Source organism: Cherax quadricarinatus, chromosome 32 (genome assembly GCF_038502225.1).
Source record: "Cherax quadricarinatus isolate ZL_2023a chromosome 32, ASM3850222v1, whole genome shotgun sequence".
NCBI lineage: Eukaryota > Metazoa > Arthropoda > Malacostraca > Decapoda > Parastacidae > Cherax > Cherax quadricarinatus.
Window position 1 is genome coordinate 11,586,680 of NC_091323.1, and position 20,000 is coordinate 11,606,679.

At 39.3% G+C, this 20,000-nt stretch overlaps 1 protein-coding gene across 1 annotated transcript in view; it reads right to left on the bottom strand.

Moving 5' to 3' along the window:
* Positions 1-20,000, bottom strand: part of LOC128690163 (dipeptidase 1) — a 132,193-nt gene that overhangs the window by 100,422 nt on the left and 11,771 nt on the right. Inside the window, exon 4 of the mRNA XM_053778719.2 lies at positions 7,080-7,149. Within this exon, the coding sequence (XP_053634694.2) occupies positions 7,080-7,149 (70 nt within the window). The remainder of the gene's footprint in view (positions 1-7,079; positions 7,150-20,000) is intronic.

A 20,000-nucleotide genomic window follows, 5' to 3' on the forward strand; every position in this document is an offset into this window, starting at 1 on the left:
TAAATCAAGTGAACTGTGAGAGAAGAAGAAGAAGAAGAAAGTTGTGAGAAAAAAGTTGAGATTAAGTTGGAGTTTCTGTGCAACACCTGGTTAGGACCAGGTGAACAACACCTGGTTAGGACCAGGTGAACAACACCTGGTTAGGATCAGGTGAACAACACATGGTTAGGATCAGGTGAACAACACCTGGTTAGGACCAGGTGAACAACACATGGTTAGGATCAGGTGAACAACACCTGGTTAGGATCAGGTGAACAACACCTGGTTAGGATCAGGTGAACAACACCTGGTTAGGACCAGGTGAACAACACATGGTTAGGATCAGGTGAACAACTGGTTAGGACCAGGTGAACAACACCTGGTTAGGATCAGGTGAACAACACCTTGTTAGAACCAGGTGAACAACACCTGGTTAGGATCAGGTGAACAACACCTGGTTAGGACCAGGTGAACAACACCTGGTTAGGATCAGGTGAACAACACCTGGTTAGGACCAGGTAAACAACACCTGGTTAGGATCAGGTGAACAACACCTGGTTAGGACCAAGTGAACAACACCTGGTTAGGATCAGGTGAACAACACCTGGTTAGGACCAGGTGAACAACACCTGGTTAGGATCAGGTGAACAACACCTGGTTAGGACCAGGTGAACAACACCTGGTTAGGATCAGGTGAACAACACCTGGTTAGGACCAGGTAAACAACACCTGGTTAGGATCAGGTGAACAACACCTGGTTAGGACCAAGTGAACAACACCTGGTTAGGATCAGGTGAACAACACCTGGTTAGGACCAGGTGAACAACACCTGGTTAGGATCAGGTGAACAACACCTGGTTAGGACCAGGTGAACAACACCTGGTTAGGAACAGGTGAACAACACCTGGTTAGGACCAGCGGAACAACACCTGTTAGGACCAGGGGAACAACACCTGGTTAGGACCAGGGGAACAACACCTGGTTAGGACCAGGTGAACAACACCTGGTTAGGATCAGGTGAACAACACATGGTTAGGACCAGGGGAACAACACCTGGTTAGGACCAGGTGAACAACACCTGGTTAGGACCACGTGAACAACACCTGGTTAGGACCAGGGGAACAACACCTGGTTAGGACCAGGTGAACAACACCTGGTTAGGACCAGGTGAACAACACCTGGTTAGGACCAGGTGAACAACACCTGGATAGGATCAGGTGAAGAACACCTGGTTAGGACCAAGTGAACAACACCTGGTTAGGACCAGGGGAGCAACACTTGGTTAGGACCAGGGGAACAACACCTGGTTAGGACCAGGTGAACAACACCTGGTTAGGACCAGGGGAACAACACCTGGTTAGGACCAGGGGAACAACACCTGGTTAGGACCAGGTGAACAACACCTGATTAGAACGAGGTGAAAACCACCTGGTTAGGACCAGGTGAGCAACACCTGGTTAGGACCAGGTGAACAACACCTGGTTAGGACCATGAGAACAACACCTAGTTAGGACCAGGGGAACAACACCTGGTTAGGACCAGGTCAACAATACCTGATTAGGACGAGGTGAAAAACAACTGGTTATTACCAGGTGAACAACACCTGGTTAGGACCAGGTGAACAACACCTGGTTAGGACCAGGTGAACAACACCTGGTTAGGACCAGGGGAACAACACCTGGTTAGGACCAGTGGAACAACACCTGGTTAGGACCAGGTGAACAACACCTGGTTAGGGCCAGGTGAACAACACCTGGTTAGGACCAGGGGAACAACACCTGGTTAGGACCAGGTGAACAACACGTGGTTAGAATCAGGGGAACAACACCTGGTTAGGACCAGGTGAACAACACCTGGTTAGGACCAGGTGAACAACACCTGGTTAGGACCAGGTGAACAACACCTGGTTAGGACCTGGTGAACAACACCTGGTTAGGACCAGGGGAACAACACCTGGTTAGGACCAGGGGAAGAACACCTGGTTAGGACCAGGTGAACAACACCTGATTAGAACGAGGTGAAAAGCACCTGGTTAGGACCAGGTGAAGAACACCTGGTTAGGACCAGGTGAACAACACCTAGTTAGGACCAGGTGAAGAACACCTGGTTAGGACCAGGGGAACAACACCTGGTTAGGACCAGGGGAACAACACCTGGTTATTACCAGTGGAACAACACCTGGTTAGGACTAGGTGAACAACACCTGGTTAGGACCACGGGAACAACACCTGGTTAGGACCAGGGGAACAACACCTGGTTAAGACCAGGGGAACAGCACCTGGTTAGGACCAGGGGAACAACACCTGATTACGAGAAGGTGATCAACACCTAGTTAGGACAAGGTGAACAATACCTGGTTAGGAGTAGGTGATCAACACATGGTTAGAATCAGGTGATCAACACCTAGTTAGGACCAGGAGATGGACACCTGGTTATAATCATGTGAACGATACCTGGTTATAAACAGGTGTACAACACATGGTTAAGACCAGGAGAACAACACCTGGTTAGGACCAGCGGAGCAGCACCTGGTTAGGAACATGGAAGCAACACCTGGTTAGAACCAGGAGAACAACTGGTTATAAACAGGTGTACAACACATGGTTAAACCAGGAGAACAACACCTGGTTAGGACCAGCGGAGCAGCACCTGGTTAGGAACATGGAAGCAACACCTGGTTAGAACCAGGAGAACAACACCTACTTAGGACCAGCTGAACAACTGGTTAGGACCAGTTGAACAATACCTGGTTAAGATTAGGTGAACAACACCTGGTTAGAATCACGTGATGAACACCTGGTTAGAATCAGGTGATCAACACCTGGTTAGGACCAGGTGAGCGGCACCTGGTTGTAATCAGGTGAACGACACCTGGTTGTAATCAGGTGAACGACACCTGATTGTAATCAGGTGAACGACACCTGATTATAATCATGTGAACAACACCTTATAATCATGTGAATAACACCTGGTTATAAGGAGGTGAGCAACACCTGGTTAGGATTAGGTGAACAACTGGTTAGAATCAGGTGAACAACACATGGTTAGTATAGGGTAAACAACACCTGTTATAATCAGGTGAACAACTGCTTAGGACCAGGTGAACAACACTTGATTAGCACCAGGTGAACAACACCTGGTCATAAACAAGTGAACAACACCTGGTTAAAACCAGGAGAACATTGCACGAAAATTTCCTAGCAGTGAGGGGAGAAACTAAAGATAATTCAGGTGTTGGGTATAGAGGGGAGGGAGAGAAAAGTGAGAGGAAACGAGGAGAAGAAATGAGAGGGTAGAAGGAGAGGAAAATCGGGAGATATGGAAGGAAAACATGAGAGGAAGACGGGATACAAAGGATACTATCGGTAGAAAGGATTGAGACAATAAAAGATAGGAAGAGAGATAATAAGAGGATCCGAGAGGAGCTGGGGAAGAGGAAGACTGATAAAGTAAAGAAGAAGTGTAAGACTGTATAGGAGCTTTAATATAGAAGAGGAAGAGGAGGAAGAAGAGGAAGTAGAGGAAGAGGAATGGGAGGAAGAAGAGAAAGGAGAAGTAGAGGAGGAAAAAGGGGGAAGAGGAGGAGAATGGATAGGAACAGAATGAGGAAAGGACAAGAAAAACCACGAAATAGCAAAAAATACAAGAAAAGAGAAGAATAGAAAAGACAGGAAACAAAAAGAGAATTATAAAAAGAAATGAAAATTAAGTGATATATAAATAAAAGAAAAAGGAAAATAAAGGGAAATACGAAAAGAAAAAAATTGAAGGAAAAAGGAAATGGGAAATAGAAAAGACAGAAAAGGAAACGAAAGAGAAAAGAAAGGAAGAAGAGAAAATGTAAGAAAATTAGCCACACGGAAGACATTAAAGATATTGGATAAATTCCGGAAGTCGTAGAAACTGAAGCAATTGGGGAAGTGAAGACACAGAACAAATTAAAGAAAGTGAGGGAATGAAAGAAATTGTTAAGAAAACTTAAGTGATTTTAATAAATTATATATATAGATGGCCCGTGGCCTGGTACGACAAGCTCTCGTTTCGCACACTGAGGGGTCCGGGTTCGATTCCCGTCAAGGGTAGCAACATTGGGCGTGTTTCCTTACACGAGTTGTCCATGTTCACCCATCAGTAAAATAGGTACCTGGGTGTTAGTCGACTGGTGTGGGTCGCATCCTGGGACAAAACTGACCTAATTTGCCCGAAATACCCTACATAACAAGCGGCTTTCTATATAGTAGTATGTCAGTGATGTCAGCTAGGCCTGTATACCTTGTACATGTACCTGTAGTAAATAAAGAGATTATTACAGACTGATAGCTAATTATTTCATTAACAATAATATAATGATTTGTATTTATGGACTAAAACTTAGAAACCTTACCTGACCTCCTTAAAATTAACACAATTTTTTTAGCTAAATTTTGTTATATACGTATATCGTTTTTCAATTTAAATGTATTTTATATTAATTTAAATCTATGATATATATATATATATATATATATATATATATATATATATATATATATATATATATATATATATATATATATATATATATATATATATATATATATATATATATATATATATATATATATATATATACATATATATTCGTTATATGCTCAGATAGATTTCCTCTGATTTATGGCTAAAATAAATTTTCATTCTGCTTATTCATCAAAGTGAATCCTTGCCAAATACCACACACCCGCACAGTTATTTAGTGGAGTCTATCATGCACAGTCTTAAACAACAGTGTTATACAGGACTGCTCATTATGCCAGGGAGTCTCGTGATGTTCTGGTGACGTTCGACCAGACTCTGCGCAATGAACATCGATATAATAAATAATATCATGTTAAGTCCGTCGGGAACTCAGTATAATGCATAGTATCATGTTATGTCCGTGTGTATGTGGCAAAATGTACAACATGCTTAGCTACTACTGTATAAAGGTATCGTAAGGTTACAGGTGCACAAGGCTAAGTGACTGCAATCACTGACTACAGTTTGATCGATATATCATTAGTAGGGAGGAAGTAGGTACAGGGGTTCATTCAGGTATCATTCAGGTACAAAGGTATACACAGATAATTAGAACATGGTAATTGCAACTAGTTTAGTGGTTTACAGTATTAGGCTGTTAGTGGTGTTAAAACAAAATATCAAGAATTGTCTAATTATTATCGTCAAGAGTAATCGTCAAGAGAAATCTATAAATAATACAGGCATAGTAATCGACACTGAGAATATTGGTAGGAAGCACTTGGGAACATATGCTGAGACAAATAACAAAAACGGCTCAATACGGTGACTGGAACGATACACAAATAACCCGCACATAGCAGAGAGGAGCTTACGACGACGTTTCGGTCCGACTTGGACCATTTACTTTGTAAATGGTGCGGGTTATTTGTGTATATGCTGAGACCTTCCAGAATGTTTCTGGAATATTGTAGAAGACCCGGGACATGGGTATTGTCAGCCGACGAATGAACGCATTCGTCCCTTCTACTTTATTAATTAAAAGGTTACACATAATAGCTGCGTTCTGTATGTGTTATCTACTATTGTAACGTAATCTTTTAAGTCACATGACCTGCTCTCAGCGATTAGAAGAAGCTTAGGGCTGGCTGTGAAACTCCCCTAGTTTGGCTATATCCTGGTATCAGCAAACTTGCAGGCCCAGCCTACCCGACCCCACATAGGGTGGGTAGGGGGTTGGGGGCGTGTGGCGGGTGTGTGGCATTCGGCCGTGACTCTCGCATTTCTGAGAGAGACCCTGGCGGAAGTCACGCTTCTACCCTCAGAGGAAACTTCCCTTCATTTCTCCTGTTGCTACCTTTGCAACATTGCACAGCTCCTGATGACACAGTGAGAAGTGTGAAAGTACTTAAGCTAAAGATTTCCACCCCTGTGGCTTGTCTTGCATATATATATATATATATATATATATATATATATATATATATATATATATATATATATATATATATATATATATATATATATATATATACATATAAAGAGAGAGAGAGAGATTTTAGGAATAAGCGAAGAAGTTACTAAAGAGAGAATATGCTGATTCAGAATCTTTAGCAAAAACTGATGATCAGGAAATTTTGGTCGAAAGTTTGCCGATGATGATGCGGCACAGAGAAAGTTGACAAAGTAGTGAGCGGGGAGAAAAGTTTGATATTTTCTGGCTAGAGCGAGAGTGGGTGGTGGGTTGCATGGGTTGGAAGTTTGCATGAACTGATATGTATATATATATATATATATATATATATATATATATATATATATATATATATATATATATATATATATATATATATATATATATATATATATATATATATATATATATATGTATATATATATGTCGTGCCGAATATGTAAAACTGGTCAATTAGCAAGAACTCATTTAGAATTAAGTCCTTTCTAAAATTTTCTCTTATACGTTTAAAGAAATATTTTTTTCATTAATGTTAATGTAAAAATTTTTAATTTTGCACCAAAAGAATCTTAGAAAACTTACCTAACCTTATTATAACAAGATCAATTTATTTTAGCCTAAACCAACTAAATATATTTTAGATTTGTTTACAATAATTTAATACTAAACAAACACAATGAAATATATTTTTATCGTTAGGTTTAGAATGATTTTGGCGAAATTATTTCATACACAAATTTTCGCTTGTCTTATATGGCAAGATGAGCGTTGCTATTTAAGCCAAGATCGCAAGTTCTGCCTATTCGGCACGACATGTATATATATATATATATATATATATACATATATATATATATATATATATATATATATATATATATATATATATATATATATATATATATATATATATATATATATATATATGCATATTTAGATACATATTCTTTAAGCAGTGAAAAGCACTAAATCTGTATGGGTACACACAGCTCCAAGGGAGGCAATAAGATTCAATCCTGGTAAGGAGAGGACAGGCCTAGTTCCTTGGATCAAGAACCCTTCATTAATATCAAGTGGGATGTAGATGCATAAAAAAATGCTTTGAAAGAGAAGGTGTGCCGGAGGTACTCACCGCCCCGAAGTCGTTGAGTCCGAAGTTCTCCTCTTGGTTGCCCGGAGAGTCCGCGAGAGAAGAGTCTGCCCTGCCGGCAAGGTTGTTAGGTTAGTGATGTTGTTAGTGCTACTCTCTCGTGTTAGTGAGGTGTCTCCTACTTTGTTAGTGATGACATTGTTAGTGCTACTTTCTCGTGTTAGTGACGTGTCTCGTACTTTGTTAGTGATGACGTTGTTTGTGCTACTCTCTTGTGTTAGTGACGTGTCTCGTACTTTGTTAGTGATGATGTTGTTAGTGCTACTCTTCTGTGTTAGTGAGGTTTGTAGTGCTACCTTAGTTGGGACAGTGGTTGTTTTAAGTTATTAGTGACGTGGATGGTGCTCTTTTAGTGACGTTAACGCTGCTTAGTTAGGTCGCTAGTGCTGCACTAGTTAATGAGATGATGTGGTTAGTGCTGTCGTAGTTTGTTAGCGAAGTGGTTATCTTTGCTCTAGTTAGCGCTTTACGTTTCCCTGATTTGTCCTTATTTAGTTGTCCTTTATCTTGTTTGTCACAAGACTAATTTTCTCCTCCAATTTTTAGTGTTCAGGTGAAATTCGTCTAGACTATCAGTCACCTTTTAGTGATTAGTCTAATTTTTTCTAAGCCAGGAAGAGTATAATTACATAGTGCCCAACCTTTTTCAGTCGTGGGATGCATGGCAGCATATATTGTAGGAACGTTTTGCTCAATTTAGTGTTCGACAAAGAGGGAAAAGTTGCGTCAAAGACTGTTGTGCACCTGTGTATTTGCTATGACAGCGTTGAAAGTAGTGTTGTGTTTGCACTCAGTGGCAAACTAGTTTGATTATGGTTAGTACATGGTTAGTACATGGTTAGTGCAAAGTTCTTTGTCTCATGGTTTGTGTAGCCTTGGGTAGATGAGGGTTTTTCAACGTCTTTTATCATGTAATTTATGGGTCGTAATTAAACGGTATTCTCCAACATATTTAATTTCCGTTTATTGTCGTGATTAAACAGAAATTTCCAACATATTTTATTTCCGTTTAGTGTCGTAATTAAACAGTACTTTTCAGCATTATTTAATTTCCGTTGTGTGTCTTAGACACTTTTATGGATGCGATGGATAATGTTTTCACAACCTACATTTAGGCAAGTTTGCACGAGGTCTCGGTGTTAGACCATCAAGTTTACACGAGGTCTCGGTGTTAGACCATCAAGTTTACACGAGGTCTCGGTGTTAGACCATCATCAAGTTTACACGAGATCTCGGTGTTAAACCATCAAGTTTACACGAGGTCTCGGTGTTAAACCATCATCAAGTTTACACGAGATCTCGGTGTTAAACCATCAAGTTTACACGAGGTCTCGGTGTTAAACCATCATCAAGTTTACACGAGATCTCGGTGTTAAACCATCAAGTTTACACGAGGTCTCGGTGTTAGACCATCATCAAGTTTACACGAGATCTCGGTGTTAAACCATCAAGTTTACTTGAGGTCTCGGTGTTAAACCATCAAGTTTACACGAGGTCTCGGTGTTAAACCATCATCAAGTTTACACGAGGTCTCGGTGTTAAACCATCATCAAGTGAGTAAGTTTATCCAGGTATACACAAATACAGTTACATAGATTATCATACATAGCAGTATATGTGTAGAGAACCAAGGATAACCCCAAAAAAGTCAAAGTGACTTATTTCCACTGGGAGTGAGTGAGTGAGAGAGAGAAAATCATTAACCTGTGTTGTCTCGTTAGAAGCCGCCTGTGACGTGATATATCAAAGCCATAGTGATAGCAAAATAAATATTAAGGCAGAATTTAGGCTCACTGTTTAAATCAAAGAAAATAAAGAAAATCTGGCGTAAATTCGAAATTAAGAAAAGAAAATAGATGAAGTTTATTTCAGGGTGAAAATATTATCTGTTATATACGATTTACCTTTGTTTGCTTTTCTCTGTTTCCTCTCAAATACGATATTTTTAAAAAAAATCCATTTTTAATTTTTGTCTGCGTTTTCACATTTGTCGTTGCCCGAAAAAATGTCTGGAGTAAAATATAATTTTAGGCTTTGTTCTTTGAGTTTTACGTAAAAAAAATGTTTACTAATTTTTTTTTCTACTATTGTGGGAGAGTCTTCGGGGAAGTCGCGGAAGTGTATATATATACTGTGGCAACTTTCACCTGGATCGAGACCTCAGTCTCTCTAGTAAGAGCTCAGCTCTCTCTCCCTCCCTCTCTCTCTCTCTCTCTCTCTCTCTCTCTCTCTCTCTCTCTCTCTCTCTCTCTCTCTCTCTCTCTCTTTGATACTTTTTATTAACTTAAATATTTTTTCGTTATCTTCTACCGATAAATGCTAAAAAGGACTTATTAGATATCTTCGTGACTGGTGTATAGTTATCGCCGTAATTGTGATTATTACATAATTCCTGACTATTGCACAGTTAGTTAATATCGCTAGCATAGTCTCTTCTAGGGATTTCTGTGTCTACCAGTAGTCCTTACAATGAATGCCGTGCCGTTGCATGCTACACCAATATTCACTAAAAGAATCTTGCAACCCGTGTCTTCCCTCACCACTTTGCGGTTGCCAAAATCTGTTTCGTAAATGCGGTCGCCTGCATAACAGAGCACAGCACCATTTTTGCATCTGCAGCAAAACAAAAGGCGTCTATAGATGAGTAAGACACAGGTGCAGCAGTTAAGTTTGTTCATAACCGAAACGTTTCGCCTTCACAGTAGGCTTCTTCAGTAGCATGTAGAGAGGTGGCTAAATAAGAAGCGTTCTCCTCATGGGTCTTTCTTGGAAATTATTTTATCAACGATCACCCACACATTTCTACGAGAGAATTTCTATTCTCTTCACATGGTCTTAGAAACCATTTGAGAAATACAATCTCTGAACACGGGAAAAGGAATATATATATTTCTGGTCATCTGAAGACTTCACAATTTTCGCTGAGGACATAAGAATTTTCTGCTCGACTGGTGCAGGCAGTAATAAGGCGGGAGAGAATGTATCTGGCAGGGGAAGAGACCGTAACATTTAAGTGAGAGGGCACTTCACGCCGGCTCGGCCAGTGGAAACATTAACTGCATAAACCTGGAGAAACTCGCTGGCCTTCACACCGTCACACCTGTGTCCACACATTCCCAGCCCGGGACCTGTAGCAAGCATAGTCTCGGGCTAGTGCCATGTAGCACAGTCTCGGGTTAGTGCCCTGTAGCAAGCATAGTCTCGAGCTATTGCCCTCTAGGAAATGTAGTCTTGGACTAGTACCCTATATCAAACATAGTCTCGAACTAGTACCAGACAAGCACAGTCTAGGGCTAGTACCCTATAGCAGGCATAGTCTCGGACTAGTGCCTTGTAGCAAGCATAGTCTCGGACTAGTGCCCTATAGCAAGCATAGTTTCGGGCTAGTACCCTGTAGCAAGCACAATCTCAGGCTAATGCCTTGTAGCAAGCATATGCTTGAACTAGTCCCCTGTAGCAAGCATAGCCTTGGACTAGTACCCTGTAGCAAGCATATTCTTGGACTAGCGCCATGTAACAAGCACAGTCTCGGCTACTGCCCTGTAACAAACACAGTCTCGGGCTAGTGTCCTGTCGCAAGCATAGTCTCTAACTAGCGTCCTGTAGCCAGCATAGTCTTTGTCTCGTGTAATGGAATAAGCATAGTCTGTCTCATGCCCTGGAGTGAGCATAGTCTGTCTCGCGCTCTGTAGCCAGCATAGTCTATCTCGTCGTCTGAAGTGAGCCTAATCTTTCTTGTGCCCTTGAGTGAGCACAGTTTTTTACCCGGGCCCTGAAGTGAGCATAATCTATCACATGGGTCATGTAACGAGCTAATACACAAATAACCCGCACATAAAAGACAGAAGCTTACGACGACGTTTCGGTCCGACTTGGACCATTGACAAAGTCACACTAACAGAGGAGGAGCAGGACGGCTATATATAGGCAGGAAGAGGTGGAGGTAGTAGTAGTGGTAGTAGTAGTACTAGTAGTAGTAGTACAAGAATTGTATATAATACCGACAGGATGAAATGACACATGCACAACACCCGGGCATCCCCACCGTAGACGTTTCGCCATCCAGCCAGCCACTGGATGGCGAAAGGTCCACAACAAAAACAACCAGACGCCGCACATGTGCCTCTACCACAGGATCTCTGTAACCTTCTCTCTACCATTGCCTTTGACACTGCTCGCCTGAATGCGCAAATTCATTCTTCCAAACTACAAAATAAACTTCAACGTCTCATCTCAGCTAGCCCTTGGTCTAAATTCTCCCTCACTGACTGTGTTACTAATCTGTCTTCTGTCTCACTCTCTCAGTATGAGCTTGAACTTCTTGGTTTTGGTCTTTCCTTTGCCACTTCGCCTACTCCTCGCGCTGGTATTTCCCTGATTAGCTCTTTTGATTCCTTTCGTCAATCTCGCTTCCGTAATCTTCCTGACTTGTCCACTTTTCGTGGTGCTCTCCTTCCTGCTCTTGTTAGTCTGTTTTCCAAGAATCACCACCTTCCACGCCGTTACCAACTTGCCCTTTCTTCTCTTAAATCTAACACTAACATTGTCATACTATCTTCTGACAAAGGTAATTCGGTAGTTATCCTTGATCGCGAGGATTACCTCCGTAAAGCTGATGTCTTGCTCTCTGACTCACGCACCTACACTCCTCTCGTTTCCAACCCTCTTGATCGCATCAAGAGAACTTTCAACAAAAAACTAAGGACTCTCTCCGACCTCTGTCCTCCTGACTTTGACCTTGTTCAACGGTTTCGTGTCATCTGTCCCTCTCTTCCCTATTTCTATGGCCTTCCCAAAACTCATAAACCTGATATTCCTCTTCGTCCTATCATATCCTCTAGAGGTTCTGTCTCTTATTCTCTTGCTTCTTGGCTGGCCAAAACCCTCACTCCCTTTCTTGGTACTTTTTCTCCTGCCCACCTCCGTCACTCTCAAGACTTCATTGAACGGGTTCGCTCTCTCCCAACCTTTAAGATGCTTAGTCTTGACGTTGAGTCCCTCTTCACCAATGTCCCTCTTGATGATGTCCTTGATTTCCTTAGAGAGAAGGCCCATGAAGGGTTTCTTCATCTCCCTATCCCCACTGATGTCTTTCTTGATCTGATCCGCCTCTGTGTGGACTCTAACTCCTTTTCCTTCCAAGGGAAATATTATTCCCAAACCTTCGGTGTCGCTATGGGCTCTCCTCTCTCTCCTGTCCTTGCTAATCTTTACATGGAATACTTCGAGACTGTTCTTCCTACCCTCGATGTGCAACCTTCACTCTGGCTCCGCTATGTGGATGACATCTTTGCTCTGTGGCCTCATGACTCCAGTCTCTTCCAACCTTTTCTTGAAGCTCTTAACAATCTTGCCCCTTCCATTAAGTTTAAAGCTGAATGGGAATCTAATTCCTTACTTCCTTTCCTTGATGTCCATGTCCACCGCTCAGATACAGGTTTTTCCTTTTCCGTTTACCGTAAACCTATGCACAGTGGCATGTACATTCACTACTTTTCCTATCATGCTTCCCCTGTCAAGAAAAGTGTTCTTATCTCCCTCTTTCTCCGTGCCCTCCGCATCTGTGATCCTCAGTTCCTTCCAGCAGAAATTTCCACTCTTTATAATTCGTTCTCCCGTCTTGGCTACCCTTCCCATTTCATAGACTCTGCCCTCTCACGTGCTAAACGCAATTTCTTCTCTCCCAAACTCTCTACTCATGGGAACTCTTCTATCCTCTGCCTTCCCTACATTTCCGGTCTTTCTAATCTCAACAATTCTCTCCGTCCCTTAGACATCAAGCTTACCTTCCGCCAGACTAACACTCTTCGCACTAATCTCGTTCATACCTCTCCTCCCTCTACAGATGTTCCTGGTGTCTACTCTATTTCTTGCTCCTCCTGTCCTCTTCAATACTTTGGAGAAACTGGTCGATCTCTTTCTGACAGACTTAGGGAGCACAAAAATAGTGTTAGGCTTGCCGACACTAACAATGCTCTTTTCTGTCACGTCAGAGATCATAGCCATCCTATTGACTGGTCTTCTGCTAAAACTGTCTTCCCTACTTCCAACTCGAACAGTCGCCGTTTAGTTGAATCCTCTCTTATACACAACTTTCCTTGTATGAACCTTAGCCCTGGCTTCGTCTCTGTAGATGCCTTCCTCTCCCACTACATTGTAAAATGCTCCAAACTTCAGAACACCCGTGACTTAACCTGAATCCTCATTTTTTTTTTTTTTTTTTTTCTTCTTCTTCTTCTTCTTCTTCTTCTTCTTCTTCTTTTTCTTCTTCCTCTTCCCCTTTCCTCTCTCCTTTTCTCCTCTGGGTTGTCTTTCTCTCTCCTGTCTCGTGTTTCTGTTCCTTCTTTATTTTATTTCACCACTTCCCCTTTCACGCACCTCGGTGCGCTTGCTCTCCCTCTGTGGGTTTCTAGCTCTCTTGCAGTACTCCCCTTCCTTTGTATTTGACTGGCTCGTCTTCCTTATTTCCCACTTCTACCACTACCACTACTACTACCTCTTCTTCTTCTACTACAACTACTGATGAAATTAAGGCACATGTGCGGCGTCTGGTTGTTTTTGTTGTGGACCTTTCGCCATCCAGTGGCTGGCTGGATGGCGAAACGTCTACGGTGGGGATGCCCGGGTGTTGTGCATGTGTCATTTCATCCTGTCGGTATTATATACAATTCTTGTACTACTACTACTAGTACTACTACTACCACTACTACTACCTCCACCTCTTCCTGCCTATATATAGCCGTCCTGCTCCTCCTCTGTTAGTGTGACTTTGTCAATGGTCCAAGTCGGACCGAAACGTCGTCGTAAGCTTCTGTCTTTTATGTGCGGGTTATTTGTGTATCGTTCCAGTCACGGTATTGTGCCTTTTTGTTATTTAACGAGCTAATACATATATTTGAGCCCTAGAGTGAGCATGATATCCAAACATTGACTGGAAGTATGAAGAAATCGACAAGATGTTGAAAAATACAACTAAGACACCAGCCATGAGTGGCTTCTTATGTCCTATTACAGAGAGAATTAAGAATGGAGTACAGGATGTCCTCACTTAACTACGTTTCGATATAACGTTGATGAGAAAAAAATACGTGCAGTGGTGTCACTGTCCATGTTCGCTTATGTATATTTCCTCCCTTATGGCTGTTTGTATTCGATTTTTATGATATGTATCATGTTTCTTACATAATTCTGAAAAAAAACATGATACGTCAAATAATAAAAATGACAATAACAGAGAAAATATATGCTTTTATAGCTCCCCAGACCGACTTACTCCATAGTCACGGTGTCAGCAGCACTACTGCTCTCCCTCTCATCTCTCCCTTGCCGTAGCAACTTAACTCTCGATTTATCAATTAGCCTATTTTAAAACTGGTTTCGTTATACGTCGTTTCGTTTAAAGTCGCAGTTTCCAAGAACCTATTGACGACTTTAAGTGAGGACTTCCTCTAAATGTAATGGTATGAGTCGGGTAACTACTAATACTACTACTGTTAGGAAGAATGGTTGACCTCGAGAGCCTGCAGCCATGCACATGTTTATTATGTAACACTAGCACTGTTTAATATGTAACACTAATGCTGTTTATTACGTAACACTAGTGCTGTTTATCATGTAACACAAGTGCTGTTTATTATGTAACACTAGTGATTTTTATTATGTAACACTAGTGATTTTTATATTGTAACACTAGTGCTGTTTATTATACAACACTAGTGCTGTTTATTACGTAACACTAGTGCTGTTTATTGCATAACACTAGTGCTGTTTATTACGTAACACAAGTGCTCATTATTAGGCAACACTAGTGCTGTTTATTATGCAACACTAGTGCTGTTTATTATGCAACACTAGTGCTGTTTATTACACAACACTAGTGCTGTTTATTATGCAACACTAGTGCTGTTTATTATGCAACACTAGTGCTGTTTATTATGCAACACAAGTGTTGTTTATTACATAACACTAGTGCTGATTATTAGGCAACACTAGTGCTGTTTATTACGTAACACTAGTGCTGTTTATTACGTAACACTAGTGCTGTTTATTATGCAACACTAGTGCTGTTTATTACGTAACACTAGTGCTGTTTATTACATAACACTAGTGCTGTTTATTACGTAACACTAGTGCTGTTTATTACATAACACTAGTGCTGATTATTAGGCAACACTAGCGCTGTTTATTACAAAACACTAGTGCTGTTTATTATGCAGCACTAGTGCTGTTTATTACGTAACACTAGTGATTTTTATTACGTAACACTAGTGCTGTTTATTATGTAACACTAGTGCTGTTTATGTAACACTAGTGCTGTTTATCAAGTAACACTAGTGCTGTTTATGTAACACTAGTGCTGTTTATGTAACACTAGTGCTGTTTATCAAGTAACACTAGTGCTGTTTATGTAACACTAGTGATGTTTACGTAACACTAGTGTTGTTTATCATGTAACACTAGTAATTTTTATCATGTAACACTAGTGCTGTTTATCATGTAACACTAGTAATTTTTACCATGTAACACTACTGCTGTTTATCATGTAACACTGCTGCTGTTTATCATGTAACACTACTGCTGTTTATCATGTAACACTACTGCTGTTTATCATGTAACACTAGTACTGTTTATCATGTAACACTACTGCTGTTTATCATGTAACACTACTGCTGTTTATCATGTAACACTACTGCTGTTTATTATGTAACACTAGTACTGTTTATCATGTAACACTAGTACTGTTTATCATGTAACACTACTGCTGTATATCATGTAACACTACTACTGTTTATCATGCAACACTACTGCTGTTTATCATGTAACACTACTGCTGTTTATCATGTAACACTAGTACTGTTTATCCTGTAACACTAGTACTGTTTATCATGTAACACTACTGCTGTATATCATGTAACACTACTACTGTTTATCATGTAACACTACTGCTGCTTATCATGTAACACTACTACTGTTTATCATGTAACACTACTGCTGTTTATCATGTAACACTAATACTGTTTATCATGTAACACTACTGCTGTTTATCATGTAACACTACTGTTGTTTATCATGTAACACTACTGCTGTTTATCATGTAACACTACTGTTGTTTATCATGTAACACTAGTACTGTTTACCATGTAACACTACTGCTGTTTATCATGTAACACTACTGTTGTTTATCATGTAACACTACTGTTGTTTATCATGTAACACCAGTACTGTTTATCATGTAACACTACTGTTGTTTATCATGTAACACTAGGACTGTTTATCATGTAACACTAGTACTGTTTATCAAGTAACACTACTGCTGTTTATCATGTAACACTAGTACTGTTTATCATGTAACACTACTGCTGTTTATCATGTAACATTAGTACTGTTTATCATGTAGTACTACTGTTGCTTATCATGTAACACTAGTGCTGTTTATCATGTAACACTAGTAGTGTTTATCATGTAACACTAGTACTGTTTATCATGTAACACTACTGCTGTTTATCATGTAACTCTACTGCTGTTTATCATGTAACACTACTGGTGTTTATCACGTAACACTACTGCTGTTTATCACGTAACACTAGTGCTGTTTATTGCATAACACTAGTGCTGTTTATTACGTAACACAAGTGCTCATTATTAGGCAACACTAGTGCTGTTTATTATGCAACACTAGTGCTGTTTATTATGCAACACTAGTGCTGTTCATTACGTAACACAAGTGCTGATTATTAGGCAACACTAGTGCTGATTATTAGGCAACACTAGTGCTGTTTATTACATAACACTAGTGCTGTTTATTACATAACACTAGTCCTGATTATTAGGCAACACTAGTGCTGTTTATTATGCAACACTAGTGCTGTTTATTACGTAACACTAGTGATTTTTATTGCAGAACACTAGTGCTGTTTATTACGTAACACTAGTGCTGTTTATTGCATAACACTAGTGCTGTTTATTACGTAACACTAGTGCTGTTCATTACGTAACACAAGTGCTGATTATTAGGCAACACTAGTGCTGATTATTAGGCAACACTAGTGCTGTTTATTATGCAACACTAGTGCTGTTTATTACGTAACACTAGTGATTTTTATTACGTAACACTAGTGCTGTTTATTATGTAACACTAGTGCTGTTTATGTAACACTAGTGATGTTTATCAAGTAACACTAGTGCTGTTTATGTAACACTAGTGCTGTTTATGTAACACTAGTGCTGTTTATCAAGTAACACTAGTGCTGTTTATCAAGTAACACTAGTGCTGTTTATGTAACACTAGTGCTGTTTATCATGTAACACTAATAATTTTTATCATGTAACACTAGTGCTGTTTATCATGTAACACTAGTAATTTTTACCATGTAACACTACTGCTGTTTATCATGTAACACTACTGCTGTTTATCATGTAACACTACTGCTGTTTATCATGTAACACTACTGCTGTTTATCATGTAACACTAGTACTGTTTATCATGTAACACTACTGCTGTTTATCATGTAACACTACTGCTGTTTATCATGTAACACTACTGCTGTTTATTATGTAACACTAGGACTGTTTATCATGTAACACTAGTACTGTTTATCATGTAACACTACTGCTGTTTATCATGTAACACTACTGCTGTTTATCATGTAACACTACTGCTGTTTATCATGTAACACTACTGCTGTTTATCATGTAACACTAGGACTGTTTATCATGTAACACTAGTACTGTTTATCATGTAACACTACTGCTGTTTATCATGTAACACTACTGCTGTTTATCATGTAACACTACTGCTGTTTATCATGTAACACTGGTACTGTTTATCATGTAACACTACTGCTGTTTATCATGTAACACTAATACTGTTTATCATGTAACACTACTGCTGTTTATCATGTAACACTACTGTTGTTTATCATGTAACACTACTGCTGTTTATCATGTAACACTACTGTTGTTTATCATGTAACACTAGTACTGTTTACCATGTAACAATACTGCTGTTTATCATGTAACACTACTGTTGTTTATCATGTAACACTAGTTATGTTTATCATGAAACACTACTGTTGTTTATCATGTAACACTAGGACTGTTTATCATGTAACACTAGTACTGTTTATCATGTAACACTACTGCTGTTTATCATGTAACACTAGTACTGTTTATCATGTAACACTACTGCTGTTTATCATGTAACATTAGTACTGTTTATCATGTAGTACTACTGTTGTTTATCATGTAACACTACTGCTGTTTATCATGTAACACTAGTAGTGTTTATCATGTAACACTAGTACTGTTTATCATATAACACTACTGCTGTTTATCATGTAACACTACTGCTGTTTATCATGTAACACTACTGGTGTTTATCACGTAACACTACTGCTGTTTATCATGTAACACTACTACTGTTTATCATGTAACACTACTGCTGTTTATCATGTAACACTAATACTGTTTATCATGTAACACTACTGCTGTTTATCATGTAACACTACTGTTGTTTATCATGTAACACTACTGCTGTTTATCATGTAACACTACTGTTGTTTATCATGTAACACTAGTACTGTTTACCATGTAACACTACTGCTGTTTATCATGTAACACTACTGTTGTTTATCATGTAACACCAGTACTGTTTATCATGTAACACTACTGTTGTTTATCATGTAACACTAGGACTGTTTATCATGTAACACTAGTACTGTTTATCATGTAACACTACTGCTGTTTATCATGTAACACTAGTACTGTTTATCATGTAACACTACTGCTGTTTATCATGTAACATTAGTACTGTTTATCATGTAACACTACTGTTGTTTATCATGTAACACTACTGCTGTTTATCATGTAACACTAGGACTGTTTATCATGTAACACTACTGTTGTTTATCATGTAACACTACTGCTGTTTATCATGTAACACTACTGCTGTTTATCATGTAACACTACTGGTGTTTATCACGTAACACTACTGCTGTTTATCATGTAACACTACTGCTGTTTATCATGTAACACTAGTACTGTTTATCATGTAACACTACTGCTGTTCATCATGTAACATTAGTACTGTTTATCACTACTGTTGTTTATCATGTAACACTACTGCTGTTTATCATGTAACACTAGTAGTGTTTATCATGTAACACTATTAATGTTTATCATGTAACGCTACTTCTGTTTATCATGTAACACTACTGCTGTTTATCATGTAACATTAGTTTTGTTTATCATGTAACACTACTGTTGTTTATCATGTAACACTACTGCTGTTTATCATGTAACATTAGTTTTCTTTATCATGTAACACTACTGCTGTTTATCATGTAACATTAGTACTGTATATCATGTAACACTACTGTTGTTTATCATGTAACATTAGTACTGTTTATCATGTAACACTACTGCTGTTTATCATGTAACATTAGTACTGTTTATCATGTAACACTACTGCTGTTTATCATGTAACATTAGTACTGTTTATCATGTAACACTACTGCTGTTTATCATGTAACATTAGTACTGTTTATCATGTAACACTACTGCTGTTTATCATGTAACACTACTGCTGTTTATCATGTAACACTACTGCTGTTTATCATGTAACACTACTGCTGTTTATCATGTAACACTACTGCTGTTTATCATGTAACACTACTGCTGTTTATCATGTAACATTAGTACTGTTTATCATGTAACACTACTGCTGTTTATCATGTAACACTACTGCTGTTTATCATGTAACACTACTGCTGTTTATCATGTAACACTACTGTTGTTTATCATGTAACACTAGTATTGTTTATCATGTAACACTACTGCTGTTTATCATGTAACACTAGTAATGTTTATCATGTAACACTACTGCTGTTTATCATGTAACACTAG